Source organism: Tyto alba, unplaced genomic scaffold (genome assembly GCF_018691265.1).
Source record: "Tyto alba isolate M040663 unplaced genomic scaffold, T.alba_DEE_v4.0 Super-Scaffold_15, whole genome shotgun sequence".
In the NCBI taxonomy this organism is placed as follows: Eukaryota; Metazoa; Chordata; class Aves; order Strigiformes; family Tytonidae; genus Tyto; species Tyto alba.
Window position 1 is genome coordinate 4,333,688 of NW_024881277.1, and position 18,142 is coordinate 4,351,829.

Genomic DNA, 18,142 nt, shown 5'->3' on the forward strand with positions numbered 1-18,142 from the left:
GGCAGACATTTCCCCACCCTGAACAACCACCCTGGTCCACACAGTGCCTGCACCATGGGGCTGTGGGGCCATGTGGGGCAGCAGGACTTGGCCAGCCCAGCTGAGGAGGTCCTCCCTGCTCTGCCCACTGCCACCCATCGGCACTGCCACAGCCCCTCTGTGCTGGGCAATGAGGTTTCTGTGGGTGCCCTTCTGTGAGCTGTGTGGGCACCCACAGGGTGTGTCTCTGCTTGGAGCTGGTCGCCTTGGCCTGCCTGCACGGTCCTGGCAAGGCTTGGCCTTGGAGATGGGCTGTGATAGTCCTCAGCCCATGGCATGAGTGCCAGCCTAGGAATGACTCCTGCAGAAGAGCTCACACTGTGCTGGGGGCATGGGTGAGCCCTTCAAGATGTCCTCACACCAGGATTCTTATTGGTACAAAGGGGAACCATGACAGCCTGAAGTGATTTCTGCTGGATGGAAGCTGTGAGGGTTGCACAAGCACTCACAGGTAGAAGGAAAATCTTTTAAAAGGAAAAATTTATTGGGCTCTAATGCCTTCAGTGCAGTGGGGGTGCATACAGGCACAACTCTGATACCCAACTCCACCACCATTATGACCAAAGAAGAAAACAGCTTCATACTGACCCTCAGACCTGATGTGCCATAGCTCCTGCCTAAGTTGATCTCCAAGCCCATACTCAGACAACTTGTGCTAGATCAAGTGCACCAGGCCTTGTCTCCATGAGTTTGGAACATCTCTATTGACCAAGGTCCCACCATCTCCCCTGAGCCCTTGCTCCGCTGTTTGGCTCTGAGGGATTTCTCCAAAAAACCCAACCCTCAAAACCAAACAGCCCACATAGCCTCTCCTAGTACACAATGTGCTCCAGGCCCCAACCATCTTTCCAGCCTCTGCAGGACTGTTCACAGCCTGTCAAGGTCTTTCTTGTGCTGGGGAGACCCACACTGGACACAGCAACCTTACTGGGGCCCATGAATAGAGAAGAAGAGTCAATTCTCTTAAGCTGCTGGCTGTGATTTTGTTAATCCTGCCTGGGATGAGGTTGGCCTGCCTCTTCCCAAGGGCACACTGCTGCTTCCTGTCCCACTTCTGCACCCAGACTCCCAGGTCCTTTTCTGCAGATCTGCTGTCCCCAGCCTGGCCTCTTGTCTGGAGTTGTCCCAGCACAGTGGCAGGATGAACACTGGCATTTGTCTTCAACTTTGTGTGGGTCCCAGGCAGCCCTTTTCACTGAGGGCTGCTGCATCCACCTCTCTCCTCATCCAAAGGGCCCATCATCTCATTGTAAACGGTATTCACGTTGGTCAGGCAGAATTTGCCTTTATTCAGTTTTTACTGGAAGTTCCAAATCCCCTTCTTGTCCTTCAGGTGCTTGGAAATGGCTTCCAGGAGGATTTGCTCATCGTGAGGCTGAGCAGCCTGTAGCTCCCTCATCTTCCTTTTTGCTCTTCATGAAGACGGGTGGCATGTTTGCCTTTTCCCAGACATCAGGAACCTCCCTGACTGCCATGGCCTTTCCAGGGTGACAAAGAAGCCACAAATTACTTTGGCCAGCACCCTCAGCACCCTTGGCTGAAACTCACCCCATAGAGGACCCACAGAATCATGTATGGCCAACCAGCTTGCTGAAAGTCTCTCCACATGTTCTTGGTCACTAGGCCCACTCCCTCACTGAGTTTTGGGCCCGCTTTCTTTTTTTTTTTTTTTAGCCTTGCTGTGGCTGCCAACACCGTTACCGAAGCCCCTTTTGCTACCTTCTGCATCCCTTGCCAGTTTGAGCACCAGTTGAGCTCTGCCTTTCCTAGCTCCATCCCTGCATGTACAGACAAGGTCTCTGTGCTCCCCCAGGGCAGCCTGATCCCCTTCATTCCTCTGTGCAATTCCACCCCATCCCACAGACAGGCTGGTGGCAAGAGGTTGGCATCTGGGGACAGCACAGAGGTGCTGGGAGGAGGGGCACCAACAAGGAAAGGGGGGTGTGAGCCATGCCCTGGGCTGCACACAGGGGCACAGGGTGGCTGGTGCCTCGGTGGTTGGCCAGGCTGTATGGGCTTGGGGTGGATGCCAGATTGAGAGTAGGAGCTCTGGGATTTCCATGGAATTCCAGTGAAAATGTGGCTGCAGCGAAAGCAAGTGGGCAGGCTCAGGCACAGGCAACTGCAGTGGCAAGGCTGCAAAGAAAGTGTGCTGGCCTCCTGCCATGGTTGATCAACTTCATCCATAAAAAGCCCACATAGTTTTTGCATTTCAACAGGGTCGTCCTTGAAGATGAAACAGTTGTCCAAGGCCCCTTTGTTCTACAGGGCAGTTTCCCAAGAAATCCAGCCCAGGAACTTCCTGAACAAGCCAAAAATTTCTCCCTTGTACTCCAAGGCTCTGATTCTGGGTTTGTCCTGCACACCTCTCTTGGGAGTTTAAACCCCACCATCTCCTGGTCACTGCAACCATGTGACACCAACCCTCAGTAGAAAAGCTCACGTGCCCATGGTTACAATTTCCTGGTGCTCTGTCTCAAATATTTGCTCCAGAATGACACGACAGGCCACATCAAGCCTCTCATCTTGCTGCACCCATTTCTGGAGGAACAGAGAAGTGACAGGGTTTGACTGTCCCCTTTTCAGTGCTGAGGCAGGATTTGGGGAAGTGCGGTGCTTCCCCCTGCATCAGCTCCTTCATCTCACTGAGAGGTGGGGCTACAACATCTGCTGGGCACCAGCCCAGGTTCTGGATGCCACCAGTCTTCTCTGGGGACATGCTTCTTTTAGCCACCAGCCGTTGCTGGGTCCTGCTCCACCTGCTGCCAACCCAAGGGCAGCTTCATCGCCCTTCTGGCCTTTGGCAACTTCTGCTCCACGTGGCTTCCTGCTCCTCCGGGCAGCTCTTCTTGCCTGGCTGAGAGCCACTCACAGGTGACCAACAGCCTCCAGAACAGTGGCTGTAGGGGAGAGGGAAGGTGGGCACGAAGGGTTGCACTGGCCTTTCGCCACCAGGAATTGTCTCCTTTGTATCAGCCCTTAGGAAGTCCTGCCAAAGCATCTCCCAAATTCAGTGCTGGCAGGAGCATCTCCTATAGACACCTCTGGTCTGAGCCTCCTCCAGACGTCTGCACCCCTGGCTGGATGCTCTGCCTGGCACGGGAGGATCAGGCCACTCTCCTTGTACCCACACCATCTCCACCTTGGGAAAGAAACACCTCTAAGATTTGAAGACAGGCTTCAGGCCTGCCCATTGCTCCCACCCCCCACTTCTCTGGATATCCAGAACGACCTGAGGGGTGCTTGGGCTACTCTTTAATAGGACTTAACCAGAGTCTTCACATTGTCTCAGGACAACAAATGGCACCATCCAGACCCCAAACTCACCTGCTGCAGGTCCTGTACTGCATGGTGGTGACTGGTGTCAGGACCAACGGCCACTCCCAGCTGTACTGCTCAGGGCTGTGGTCACACCATCAGATGACATTTGGGGCACCAAAAAGGAATATTGTGGTTTGCCCCCAGCTGACAGCTAAGCACCATGCAGCCACTCACTCACTGTCCCCACATCTCCCCTGGTGGGATGTGGAGGAGAATCAGAAAAAAAAAAATAAAAACAACAAAAACCCTCATAGTTTGAGATAAGAAGAATTTAATAATTGAAACAAGATGTAGTAATAATAATAATATTAATGATAATAATAGAAATAATTGCAATAATTGTAATGAAAAGGAAGATAAAAAAAGAGAGAGGAATAAAACCAAAGAAGAAGACAAGGGGTGCCCAGTGCAATTGCTCTGTACCCACTGATCCATGCCCAGCTGGTCCCCCCAAGCAGTGATCCACATCTCCCGGCCAACCCACTGCCTTCCTCCCTCCTCTTTATACACAGGTCCTGATGTCCTGTGGTATCAAATAGCACTCTGGCTAGTTTGGGTCAGATGTCCTGGACATGCTCCCTCTCAGATTCTTGTGCCCCCCCTCACTGGCAGCATGGGAAACTGAACAATCCTCGACTTAGGATAAGCCCTGCTCAACAACAACTAAAACATCCGTCTGTTCTCAACATTGTTCTCATCCTAAACCCAAAGCACAGCACTGTACCAGCTGCTAGGAAGAAAATTAACTCTGTCCCAGCTGAAATCAGGACTTTGCAGATTGCCTTTCTTAGTAAGCCTGGCTCCTTGTAACCCTTTTTGTCAAATAGGCAAGTTCTTATGGGCCCCACTGCCCTCTGCATCTGACATGCACACCAGCTGGTTGGATCATTTGTCCTCTGTGACCAAAGGCCATGGCTCATGCTCATATCCAGGCTGTTTGCAAGCAACAAATTCCTTCCTCTTGTTCTTTGCAGTCACATGAACTAGGATCGGAAATGTCAGGCTGTGCTCTGCCTGTTGTGACAAACTGCTCAGCCCTCATCACCACTTGCCTTCAACCAAAAAGAATTTTCAGCGTGCACAACATTCTTGTCAGGGTGGCTTCTGCATCTGTGCCACTGCCTGCTGGCAGGAGTTTGCTGCAAGTTTTGGAAAGCAGCAAATGCTGCTTTTTGTCACTCCTATCCCTGAAATTGACCTTATTGTTGCCCAATAAGGTGTGGTACTGACCTTCTGAGGCACATAGATTTAGGTCAACCTCACTGCTCATTGTCTTCCTGTGAAGTTCATTGTGACTGAGGATGAGCTACCTCATCGTTACAGTGGTGCTTTCCACCTTCGTCATCACTTCCATTAAATGAGCATTTCTTTTTCTTACCCACACTGCCATACATCCACTCAAGCTATTGTCTTCTCAGAGGAACCATCTGCACACATGCCTTAAATGCTGATGTGCTGGAGCTTCAGTGCACAGGGACCTTGAGATACTTGGGGCTTTGGCCAGCAGAACCTCAAGTTGTACAAGGAGAAGGGGCAAAGTGGGACTGGACCAGCAGAGGAGTGAGTCTGAGGAGAAGGCCCTGGGCACTGTGAGTGATGCCATATGTGCTGGTAAAGACTCACCATGAATAGAGCCGGCTCCTGCATACGGAGCTGCATTGTAGCATGACCATCGAGACACGGGGAGTTATCATCCCCCTCGACTCAGCACTGGTGTGGCCACACCTGTAACATTCTTGGGGCTTTCCATTCTGAGGAGCAGGAAGGAATGGGAGAGTGCCCAGAGGATGTCTGCAAAGGTGGGTTTAGAGGAGCATGAAGCACATGAAGTGTGTGGAGTAGCTGAGGGACCTGGGCTTCCTTGTCCTGATGGTGTGGAAGGTCGTGCAGGAGTAAAAGAGTAGCTTGAAATTAGGAGTTTTGGGTGTTTTCAGAGATTTTGGACCTTTTCTTTGTAGTGGGAAACCACCTGAGAAAGGAAAAGCATCACAAAGTGCACCTTGGGAGGTTGAGACTGGACAGGAGGAGAAAGAAATGTCCCTTGAAGTAGTGCTGTGGTGCCAGAGGTCAGCCAGAGTCTGGATCAGTGCAATGCTTTGTGTTCCAAGGAACAGGCAGGGAGGAAGGAGAGATCTCAGGAAGGCAGGGAGATGTCGTAGGTTGGGTGTCCACAGCCTGGGGGTCTCGTCCCCTTGGCTATGGCAGTTGTCTCTGCTACCAAGGCCTGAAAGGAGACATGATAATCGCATGGAACAGGGGCCTCGTGGCTTCCTTGCAGCCCCCCAGGGAGGCTGGGAGCTGTGGTACCACTGTCCTCCACTCAGCATTGCCCACCCCACCCCACAGTGCCCCAGGAAGAGCCCTGAGCCAGTGTGAGGGACAGGATCCCCCTTCTTGGGGCTGACTTGCATGATAAAATATATCAAGTTTTACTCAGCATCAGCTCCCCTTGCACAGTGCCTTTGCCTACCTGTACTCACAGCCTCCAATTTTCTTCTCTAACTAATCCATGGAGACACCTGGTCTGTAATGGGCCTCAGAGGGGCCAATTAACACTCCAAGACACTTTGGCTTTTGCTTCTGACTGTAACCCCTTCAGAGGTTGGTTCAGCTCCTCTCAGTATCTGAGGTTCAAGCACCAAATACACCCCGGGTCTCATTAAAGTGCAGAAAACCCAAAGGAGCCACATCTCTTCCATCAATTATTTCAGGACTTCCAGGCTTCACAGCTAATTGGAGAGGCTTCAGGAGTCTACTTAAAGTGGAAGATTTTAATGACAACTTCGTACATTTTTTTTTTTTTTCATTTTGAAGGGGTTTTTAATCCTTTTTTAATTTTACAGAAGTGATAGAAGCTTTCTCCAATTCAGAGGGTCTTCTAAGGAGGACAGGAAATGTAGCAACAGCGGTCTCCTCATGGTCCCCCACTGTATGGGCAACTTTCCTCCCCACCTCCCCAGCCCCACCATTTCCCTCAGGGGCTGCCTGGGACTTGCATTCTTCTACATCAGCTTCCTCACTGATGTTCACAGCTGAATGTTACAGCTCCTTTGCACCAATTCCCACCTGATTTACCCTGAGACTTGACTGTGAATAGTCACAGGAATCTTATTTACTTGAAGAAAGAGAAGTAAAACATGATACAAAATTTTAAAAAAATCAACAATAAACTCCTCAACTGTATGCCAAGTCCAAGCCTCCACTAAGGTCTACCTTCCTCAAGCGATGACCATAAAAGAAATAGCTAGACAAATAGATAGGAAATTATAAATATACGCACAATTAGCAAGTTGGCTAAAGAGAGAGTTTGGCAGTTTAAATCAACTTTTCCACCTTCTTGGCCAAATTTCTATCCCAGAGCCTTGTTACGACCTCATGCCTCTAGTGATCTCCCTGCCTATCTCCTGTGCCTCCTTAGCCCATGCCCACCTCTAGCAAATGAAGTTGGGGTGTTGTGGGCAACATTTACAGTCAACTGAAAAATCATTTGTCAATGTTCAAAGCATTTCTGAGGTGTAACTGAGAAAGAAATGAACTTGTGTTACATCATGTGGTTGTTAACATCATTATATTTAGCAAAACCCATCCTCGAAACAGCCTGTTCTAAAAGCCCTCCTGAAACTGGACAGAAATTAAGATGCAAGAATAAACTAATTAGCGTTGCTGCACTCTAACAAGCTCCCAGGGGAAAGTTACTGAGTCTGGAGAGCTATGGGAGGAATAAAGAGTCTTTGGAGTTTAGTGGGGCGTGCTGAGGGGTTTGGGTGAGGAAGCTCCCTCAGGAGATTGACGTGAGCCTCTCTGGGGGCTGATTAGAGCAGAAGAACAGAGGCAAGTGACTTCAGGGTGACAAAGAAAGGAGACAGAGACATCCTGTGTCGTGCACCCCCTTGGATGTGCCTGCCAAGGGGCTCAGTGCTAATTCCCAGCCCATCTGAATGGTGATGCCTTTGGTCATCAGCAGCTGAGGCTTTCCCCCGGTCACTCTGAGGACAAATACACGCAGAGTGCCACATCCTTGCCCCTCAGGCCTGGCACTTCGCAGCTCCCCCTAAACCTTTGCCTATACCCTAACACCTAACCCTGAAAGGTGAGCTCTCATCCTTAGCCCTGCCCTGATCACTGAAGCTGAAACCCTCACCAGATGCCAGAAATCTAAGCCCTACCTACCTCCTAATCCTTTCCCTCAACACCCCTCATCTTCAACCAAGTCCTTCCCTGGGCTGGCCTAACCCTGGGCAACAGCCCGGGTGGGGTGCAGCTCAGCAGAAAGGCCCTGGGGGTCATGGTGGACAACAAGCTGCACGTGAGTCAGCGGTGACGGCTGGCAACCCAGAAGGCCAACAGCATCCTGGCTGTCTGAAGAGGAGCATGGCCAGGAGATGAGGGGGAGGGATTCTCCCCTTCCATTCAGTGCTTGCTAGACCACATGCCCAGTACTGCACTGAGTTTGGGGCCTCCTGCCCCCAGTACAGGAAGGACATTGATCAACTGGAGCAAGATCAGTGAAGAGGCACCAATACAGTCGGGCATGTGTAGACGTGCAGGGGGCTGGAGAGCTTCCCACCTGAGGAAAGGCTGAGGGAACACTGTCCAGTATGGAGACGAGAAGGCTTTGGGAAACCTGTAGGAGCATTTCAGTACCTGTCAGGCAGCTAAGAAAATAGAGCCAGGCTCTTCATTGTGGTGGATGGTGGGAAAAGGAGAGGCAAGGGAAAAATGGAACGAACGTTCAGGCAGGAGATGAGGACCATGAGGTCATAACCATGAGGTCACTACACACTGGAAGAGTTATCTTGAGAGGCTCTGCAACCCAGACCCTTGGAGGTTTCCAAGCCTCCTTTCCCCCTACATATGGTCTCCCAACATTGAACAAAACGCTCTGGCTCAGGCAAGAATGAAGCAAAAGCCTATGGCACCAACACGAGCTCTTCCTCCCCTGGCCCTTCACTTCTCTGTGAGAGGTGTCTGCCACCAATCCCACACTTCTTTCTTCCTCAGCCTTTGCAGCTGCATGTGCCTGGCCTGCTCACTTGACTTTGCAACCATCACCTTTGTATTTAAGGCCCAACACATATCTTGTCACGCCCACTGTAAGCTGGCACCCACCCCGCAACTGGAGCCCACCTGGCCACAGGGGCAGGGAGAGGCCAGGCCCACTCTGCTTGAACTGGGCACAGCTTTTTCCTGGGAACGTCCCCAAGGAGCTCTCCTCACGTGTGTCAGGCTGGCCTGGCACGGGTGGCACAGGGTCAAGGGCTGCTGGGTCAGGGCTGAAGTAGCTCAGCTGGGAGAGCGTTAGACTGAAGATCTAAAGGTCCCTGGTTCAACCATGGGTTTCAGCAATGCTTTTCTCCCTTAGGGTCTTGCAGAGCCCGTCTGCCTTTGTCCATCCTGCCCTGGCCCTCCTCGCTCCTTCCCCTCTTGCCAGAGCACTGCCCGTGTGCTGTAGCTGCACATCTACAGGTTAGAAGGAGCCTTCCTCTTGCACCACAAGCCCCCAGCCTTCCGCTGGGCAGGACTCTCCACTCAGTGTGTCTTTGGGGTGTTCTCCAGCTGGGTCTCCTTCCCTGCTCCACAGGGATCGGGATCTCTCCACTCAGGGGTCTCTGCAAAGACTGTCTCTCTCCTCATGGTCATTCTCACTGGTGCACAGACTGCTCCCCTCCTCACACACATCCTTCACCTCAACCTCAGTTCCCAGACCAGGGCACACTGCCCACAGGGAGGCCATCGTCTCCGCAGTCCCAGGGAGAGGCACTCCTTGCAGCTGAGCAGCACAATTGTCCCATGTTTACTACCACGAAGATACCACCCCTGCATGTGGTCAGGCTCTCAGCCTTGGAGTTAACAGCTGCCCGTGCTCAGCACCCTGCCACGGAGACCCCAGCCAGTGCTGTCCCAGGGCACTGCTTTGCTGTCAGGACAGGCCTCAGCACTGGAGGAGTGGGGAGGTCCCTGAGCCCAACCCACACCCGCAGCCCCAGGGAGATGGAAGCCTGCTGTCCACCTCACCTCCTGGGATGCTGGTGGGAGGAGTGGTGCAGGGCAAGGCCCAGTGACTAGAGGAGGGGTTATGGGATTTCTGCCCCTGTGTGCCCCCACCACACACCCTGGGATGTCATCAGAGCCTGGGGGCACCTCGCCCTGTTGCACTGCTCCTCCTTGGGAACAGGGAGCCCAAACTCAGAGAAATAAGGCTGCTCTCCCATGGGCTTTCCACATCTGAGCTCTGCCCAGTGTGGGGCAGCGGTGCTGAGGGCTGGGGTCTCACTGCGACCCCCCTCAGGTAGATCATCAGGAGCTGCAGGAGCAGACACAGATCTGGGGCACAGTGGCAATCCTGCTTTGATGCAGAGAAGGGACCCATCTGGGAGGGCCATCCTATTAGGTCCCAAAATGCATGAAACAGGTTCTTTCTGCTCAGGGGTGCTGCCCCCTCAAGCACACCCACGCCTGGGGCTTATTTCCTCAAGGAGAAAGAGGCAAACCTCTACCAGGTGCCAGATTATGGGAAAAATATTACACCTGTGGGAGGGCAGAGCTGGTGGGGCAGTCACACCGGACAGGCACTGGGCTCTTCTCCCCAGTTCCCACTTGGGGCACCTGGAGTGTGCAGATCAGTGTCCATACTGTCCAGAGGCCCCCACCATCCCGTGTTCAGAAGATAACACTCCCCTCTTCTTTACTTCACCTTTATACCTTATTTCTCTGAGATGCAGGGCTGGAGCTTATCCCAGTGGGAGTTGTCCAGGCTGTGTTTGCAATGCCCATGGATGTCACGCATCATTGTGGGGGTCTTGCCCTGGGAACACTGCTCTCCCATGGGGGCTGCCAGCAGGAAGGCTCTCAGGTGTGGGGCAGAGGGATGTGTGAACCTCGGCTCCCCCCAGGTGCCCCCAGGGTCAGCCAGGGGTGGAGGAGCTCCCAGCAGGGAATGGGGCAACACTGCTATAGCAGAAGATGTTGGCAACGTCTGCCTCCTCTCCACTTCTGCTCCAGGGCCAGATCCTGCTGTTTGCAGCACTATGGAGCTGCAGCTACTCCCCACAGGCAATCCTGCCACACACCCAACACACCTTCCAGCCTGCAGCAGAGAAGCCCATTGGTGAAGAGCCGGTGGAGTGCGGAGACCCACCAGCGGGAACAGGGAGGGCAGTTGGGCAGTTTGGGCGCCAGGTCCTGCCCAGGTGCCAAACTCTTCTCCCAGCCTGGCTTCTGCACAAGTTTCTGTGCCGTGGGTGCTGGGGCAGGTGAAACCCCAGCTGAGGAGAGAGGGACCCTGGCTCAGCTCCCAGCAGCACCTGTTTTAGTGGAGGGACACAAAATCTCCACTGCCATGGAAATGTGCCCACATGAGCATCCTCCCAGATGGGTCCTTCTCCAGGCCAGGGGCTGGACACGCTTTTGGCTGCCGCACGCGTCTTGTGGGGAAGCTTTCTCCAACCCCCTGGCCCTCTAACAGCGCTGAGGGAACGGTGCCCTCATCCTCGGTGCTCCCAGCCCTCACGTACCTGCCCACAAGTACTGCCCCGCACACAACCCAAACTGACACCTGGCAAGGCAGCAGGGGGGCAGGGGTGGGAGCTGCAGGGGAGCAGGAGGAGGGTTTCCCAGGGCTGCTCTGGGTCTGCAAGGCAGGAGGAACAGCCCATGGAGACTGGGGTCCTGGCAGAGCATGAGGAGAGAGAATCCCAGCCACGTGTTTCCCAGGAGGTGGCTCTGCACCCTGTCCCACGGCAGTGGGGAGCAGAGCTGCCTCCCAAGCATTGTGGGAAGTAATCCGCGGGCCATGATCCCACCTGGGGCTGGCTGGGGTTTTCAGGGACCTGCGGTCACCTTAGTGCTCGCTTCTGTGAGACAAAAGCCCAGGGCTCACCCTGACATGGCAGCTCTGTCGTGGCCTCTGCATGGTGGGATCAGTGTGGCCCAGGCAGGGCCTGGGGAAAGAGCAGCTGGAACCCTTGGGGGGAAAATGGGTGCTCCCACTGGGGTGCATCATGGGACCTATCAGAGAGTCACTTTGATTAGAAACTGCCTGTGGGCAGCAGGATGGATGTCTCTCACCAAGATTATTCCCCAGGGACCATGGCCTCACGCAGCCCCACAGGCTGACCCTGAGCCTGCTGTCCCTGAGACGTGTCCCTTCCTTGCCATGGTGTCTCTGTTCTCTGCTCCCCCTGACCAGCCTCAGGGAGATGCCCTGACACCTGGTAGGGAAGCATCAGCTCTGGGTCAAAGCCCCCAGAGGCTTTTAATAAGCAAATATAAGAATGCACAGCATAAAAATGGGAATAAAAACGGAGGAAACTCCCAGCAGTTTCTGCTGCCCATGGCTCAAGGGAGACAGTCCCCTGGTGCTCGCGGCTCTCCCAGCTGCACAGACCTCTCCTCCCTCCCGGCTGCACCCAGCTGTGCAGCAGGGATGGGCTCTCCTGGCCTGGGGCTCAGGGACTGCTGTGCACCAAGCTCGGGTGTCACAGCCTTTGCGTCCTCACAGGGAAGTGCCACAGGCACCTCTTCAGCATCATCATAGCCCATGCTCCCGGGGACAGGGACGAGGTGTCTCCTTCAGCTCCAGGGACGTCGGCACTTCTCCAGGAGCGCAGGCTGCCCCCTGCAAGCAGCAAGGTCGGACGTTTCAGTTCACCCATGGGGTCTGTACACCACCACCCTCCCTGCTCCTCACCACATTCAGCTCCTTCTCCCACCCCCGGGCCTTTCAAGGAAAACTCCCATGCCAGGTTTCCCTTCCCTGCAGGTTTGGGTGTCAGTAGGGTAGTGACTTGAGGGGCACCAGGGATGGCACCCTAGGAACAGGCGCTCTCTTTCCCTCTCACCTCCAGGTGCAGCCCTGGGCCCTGCTCCCTCCTCTGGCATCCTGGGCATTTCCCACTCTCCCTGCCCAGGCACATCATCCTCCCCCGCATCAGGAACCTCCCTGGCATCATCGTAGCCATCTGCTGGGTCACCTCCGGGCAGGACAAGGACGTCTGAAAGGAGAGGGGAGTTGGTGACAGTGAGAAGATCCGTCCTGCAGAGCAGAGGATGGGAGGATGTGCAGGGACACAGAGCGCAGACACTGGGCTTGGCAGAACCACAAGAGATGCCCATGTCTCCCCTTCTCCGATGGTGACACTCAGGGACACCTCTGTCCACCCCATGTCTGCAGGGAGATCAACCCCTTCCTGCCTCCGTTACCTGGTGCTGATCCCAGACCTTTCTCCTCCTCACTGACCCCAGGGTGGGGCTGCAGCTGGGTCAGGGACTCCTCTGAATAGGAGCCTGGAGAGATGCACAGCGGGTGTTATGGAGCAAGCCCCACTGACGTGGTTCACGGTCAGCGCTGCTGGGGAAGGGGGACCCACAGAGCTGGGGCTTGTGGGGAGGAGGCTGGGAATTCACCCTGCTCCCCCGGGACAAACCCTGTCTCAAAGGAGCTTCCAGAGCTGGCCCAGGACAGCCCCTTCCCTCGCTCCTCGGGTGTCTCATGGGGTGCAGGGGCAGGAAGAGAGGGGCTGTCCAGCTGGGACAGTCAAAGCTGACTGGGAGAAAGCTTCTCTCCTGGGATCAGGACCTGGATGCTCTCCCCACAGCTCCCACAGCCCCAGCCACAGGGACCACAGGCTGGGGGCTTCAGGGGTCAGCTCTCGGTTGGGGCCAGAGGAAAGGGTCCTGCGGATGTGCCTCCAGGGAAGACCCACACCCACCTGAGCGATCAAACTTGGCCCGTTTCTCCCACGCTGGGCTGTACCCGATCTCCTCGTACACAGCCTCGGGGAAGGGCTCCTGGGCTCTGCTGGAGCCTGGGACAGAGGCAGGGCTGGCACAGGGACAGGCAGAGGGGCAAAGGGACCCCACTGTGCTCCCCCAAAACGGTTCCATGTGCCACCTCAGGACTGGTCCAACAGCACAGCCCCACTGCACTGTCCAGGCACAGCTGCCACATCCCCAGTGAGGGCAGCATTGGTGTGAAGATTATCTGGGGCAGCATCACCCTCACATCATCCCTTTGGAGACAGCGCTCATGCCCCTCTGGCCTGTGTGCCATGTCCCCCTTGTCTCACCCTGGATATGTTCCCACATTTCCTCTCCACCTGGAGCTTGCCCCTACCTGCCCCTGTCCCACCAGGGGGTGGGCAGGGCTGGGCAGGGGGACAGCCTGGGGGCCTGACACCACGGTGATGGACCCTGCTGCCCCACACTCCTCCTAGCACCTCTCTTGCCCCAGAGCCCCCTCCAGCACTACCGAGAGCACTGCCAGCCTTGGCCATCCCCTCTCTGCCATTTCTCTCCTCACCCATGGCTAACTGCCCCCACCTCAGGGCTCTCTCCACCCCTTGTGCTGGTGCCCCACAGCCAGGCACAACGGGGAAGCACGAGGCAGGTAGCAGCACACAGTCTCACCCTCCCGCTCTGCCTGTGCCCCTTGCTGACACCCCCGCAGCACCCCACAGCCCTGCCAGGAGGTATCTCCCCCAGCACCTCTGGGCAAGGACCCACCTCTGCGTCCAGCCCTGGCGCTCAGCACTTGTCCAGCCAGGAGGGCCAGGAGCAGGCAGACAAGGGTCCCCAGGATGATGCACATGATGACGGGCACTGAGACTCTCCCGCTGCTGCTCTGATGGCTGGGTGGGATCTGCATGGGAGACAACTTCGAAGGGGCAGCACCCAGGGGTGAGTGACAGGGAAGCTTCCACCCTCCTGGGTAAATTACAGCTCTCCCACCCCCTGCCACCACTCCAGTATCTCCTCCAGGCAGTTTCACACCCCAGCTAGGAGCCCCTTCCATCCAGCTGTGGGTCACAGCCTGGCCCCGGGGGTATCCAGCCTGGGGGAGGACAAGTTACCTGCTCGGGGTGGGGGTGTTGTCGTCCTGGGTGTAGCTGCAGAGGAGGAAAAGGAGAGCTGGGCTTAGACACTGGGTGTGTGGGTATCAGGAAACCTCCCCCAACACACCGTGTGTGTGTGTGTGTGTGTGTGTGTGTGTGTCTAGATGTCCCTGACACATCCAACCCAAATTGCCCCTCCTGTAGTGCCAGAAAGGGAGGCCGGGCAGAGCCCAGCACCTCTGCTCTGGGAGGCAGGCAGGATGGCAGAGGCAGCCCAGGGGATAGCCCTGGGGCTGCAGGGCCCCACGGGCAGTGGCCAGAGCACGGCCAGTTACACCGAGGCTGCTCCCTGCCTGGCACCGGGCTCCTGCACTCCACAGGAACGTTCTTTCTCTCGGGAGGTCGGGGTCCATGCCAGGACGTGGACAAAAGGCCTTCCCTAGCTCCCTGCCAATACCCGAGCAAGGGCTCCCAGCCCTGCCACTCACCTGAGCAGCGCACGGCAGCATCTTCCTTGTGCCGGCAAGCCCCGCTGTCCCCGGGCCGGGCCCAGCAGTCCTGCAGGGATGGCTCCGTCCCCCGGCACTCCACCTGCTCCAGCCAGATGGGGCCCGTCCCCATCCCAAATGCAGCCTCATGCAGGGCAGACACGGGCCACAGCCCAGCTGCCTGCACGCCACCTCGGCATCCTGCATGTCCCACGAGTCGTCGCACACCGTCCCCCAGGAGCCACGGTGCCAGACCTCCACTCTGCCCGAGCACCCGTCCTTGCCTCCCACGGCACGAATCTTCTCCCTGGCTGGAGAAGGTAAGACCTCCCATGGCACCGGGAGAGCAGGCAGAGCCCTGCCAGACACAGAGGGGAGCTCCCTACCTGTGCAGCTCGTGGAGTTGGGGCACGGGCCAGCGGGTGGGGCATTTCTGGCTGTCCCCCTGAAGAAGGAAACACTGTGGTGAAGGGGCTGGTTTGGGGGATCATGCAGAAGAGAGGGGGCTGAGCTCTGCTCGGGCCTCCCTGCACCATCTGGGGCACGGCAGCAACTGAACCCCAGTCATCCATGGGACACGTGCAGGACTGTGGGGGGACCCTGATTGCTCAGCCCCAGAAGGTCCCTGGCTCACAGAGCAGCAGTAGCTTGTCTATGGAGGGGAGGCTCTTCTGAAGCCTGTCGGGTCTCTTCTGAGACCTCACCTGGAGATGCCTCTGCTTCCCCAGGCACTGCTGGCAACCTGGTGGCAACTGCTGCTGGATGTGTGGCCGCGGTCAGTTTGTGCCACTGGCAGCACAAGGGTCTGGCATGGAAAGTAAAAGCCTCTCCAAGCTCTTTCTCTGTGTTTGGCCATGCCCCGTGGGGAGCAGGAGCTGGGGTGACACTGGTGCTGGGTGCCTCAGAGTTACCATTGCAGGTGATGTGGATCTCCTCTTCCAGGTATTCACATGACTGTGGTTCCAGGGTGTGGAGGGACACTGCCAGAAAGAGCTGTTTGTCTCCCCACACTGCACGCGATCCAGCCAGGCAGGGCCAGACACCCTGCCAGAGGGCAGGCGTGTTTCCAGGGATCCTCCGTCCCCGCAGCCCAGCTCCTTGCACGCCAGTGTCACCGTGTTGTCAGTGATGGAGTTAGAGCAAATGCTCCCCCATGTCCCGTTGTAGAAAACCTGCAGGCGCCCGGAGCAGCCGTCGCTGTTCTCCAGCCTCAGGGCCACGAACTCTGGGAAGAAAAGGCCCCAAAGCGGGAACAGGCTGATCTGGGGCTGTGGGAGCCAGGACACCTCTGCACCCCCCAGGCCCTCAGCCGGGCAGGGGCAAGGCCACCACATCCCCCTTGCACCCAGGGGCAGAGAGAAGTCCCGGATTTACAGCCACCCTGCCCTTCCCGCGAACCCTGGGGACAGCTGAGCTCCCCAGGGACCCCCCGTGGGACTGAGGGTGTCCGTGCATGGGTGGGCCTGGGCAGGAGCTCAGAGGCAGCCAGGGGCAGCCTTGGCCATGGCCGGCTCTCCCCGCGTCCTGCCCTCCCCGGGACCAGGCTCCCACCACAGCTCCTGAGGTGGCACAGACCTGAGCAGATGACTCCCGCATCCTCTTTGTGCCCGCAGTCGTGCTGCCCCCAGGGCCCAGCCGGGCAGTCCCAGAGAGCAGCTTCGGCCCCGGAGCAGTTCACACCATCCAGCCAGATCTGCCCGGAGCCTTCCCCGAACGAGCGGAGCCGGCTGCCTCCACTGCCTCTCCGCAGCCCAGCTGGTGGCAAACGACGGCGGCATCAGACAGGTCCCAGCCGTCGTCGCAGACAGTCCCCCAGATGCCCTGGGAGTAGATCTCCACTCTCCCCGCACAGCGCCCGGCCCCGTTCACCAGCCGGACCCGCCGGCTCCCTGCAGCGGGTGGAAACCCCAGTCGCTGTCAGGGCCTGCCCCTGCGCAGACCGTCACCTGGGCGCCTGGGCAGTGCCACTCACCCCAGCAAATGACTCCCACGTCCTCCGCAAGCCCTGCCGCCAGCGCACTGCTGGGCAGGGAGGTGTTGCAGAGGGTCAGCTTGGCCTCGTGCCCTGCACACCGGACCCCTCGCAGCCCCACGGGGCCCGTCCCTCGCTCAGGCTTTGGGGGGTTGTAGGCTGTCCCTGCCTCTCCGCACGCAGCTGCCGGCACACCACGCTGGCCTCCTGCACGTCCCACTGCTCATCCAGGACTCTGCCCCACCCCATCCTGGAAGATCTCCACTCGTCCGTCGCACCGGCTCCCTCCGCCCACCAGCCGCAGGGATCCAAAGCCGGCTGGGCCTGGGGAGAGCAGAGATGCCACGGCCATCGGCGGCACCGGGAGCATGGCACCCTGCAGGGAGCAGGGCGAGGGGGGATTTTCAACCAAACGGGACAAGGTGGAGCCTTGTGCTGACGAGAAGAGGGCAAAGCCTGGGCCCTCTCTGCAGCTCACAGCCAGGTCAGCTGCTGCTGGGGGCACCAGCTCCTGCCTGGGTGGGGGATGAGGCTCTGCAGGGCTCTCTGTGGGGACGGGATGCGGTCGGCTGCAGCCAGAGGGATGGAGCAGAGCCCTGCAGCCCTGTCCTGGGCTCGCTGCACAGTACGAGGACAGAGGAGCCGGGCCTGGCGGTGGTGCTGGGGCCTAAGCCACTGCCCTGGGGGCAGATGCCTGCCTCCGTTCAGTCCTCAGCTCTCCCAAAGTCGAGCGGTCAGTCTGAGCAGGGAAAGCCCTCCAGACGGTTCCTGGGGAAGCCAGGGTTTCCCCAAGGAGAAATTCAGCCTGATACGGCCATGGAACCCCTGCTTTTAGTGGCTATGTTGCACACAAGTGACAAATGGAGTTCATGCAGCATTTTTCCAGCACTCACCTGAGCAAATGACAGCAGCAGCGTTCCCTTGGGAGCACGGCGAGGCCCCAGGTGGTCACTGGGCACTGTTGCAGGAGAGCTTCAGTCCCGTCACAGTGGAATGAGTCTCCCAGACAGGGCCAGTCTCTCTCCCAAAATGTTCTCCTCCAGGAATGGACTCAGCAAACCCGCAGTTGAGTTGATGACAGAGAACGTGGGCATCCGAGAGTCCCAGGGAGGCACAGAGGGTCCCCCAGGTCCCCAGCACCTGGACCTCCACCCTCCCGCACACACTGTGCTGCCGTTCACCAGTCTGATCCCTGTGTACTCTGGGGACAGAGGCGGAGAAAAGAGAGTGGATTGGTGCTCCTGTACCCTCAGTAGCTGGTGGAGGGCCAGAGGGACACATGTCTTTGTTCTCCTTCTGCAGTATTGTCATGCTGCAAACAAACCCATCAACCCCTCCTGTCCTCACACCCGGCCCAGCACGGTCCCTGCTCTGTTCCCCAACCCCTACCACACCCCGGTGTTCAACAGCCCACCCTGAGTCCTTACCTGTGCAGTTCACACAGCGCTGTTTGCGTGGGTGCAGGGCTGGTCCCGGGGGGACCCCTGGGG

At 57.1% G+C, this 18,142-nt stretch overlaps 1 protein-coding gene across 1 annotated transcript; it reads right to left on the bottom strand.

The window, feature by feature from the left end:
- Positions 1–12,996: 12,996 nt before the first annotated feature.
- Positions 12,997–17,963, bottom strand: LOC122153007 (antigen WC1.1-like). The gene is given in 8 exon segments (XM_042789137.1): positions 12,997–13,166; positions 14,681–14,845; positions 14,848–14,991; positions 15,568–15,619; positions 15,622–15,905; positions 16,256–16,396; positions 16,399–16,569; positions 17,900–17,963. Coding segments are annotated over 8 exon segments (1,191 nt in total).
- Positions 17,964–18,142: the final 179 nt, after the last annotated feature.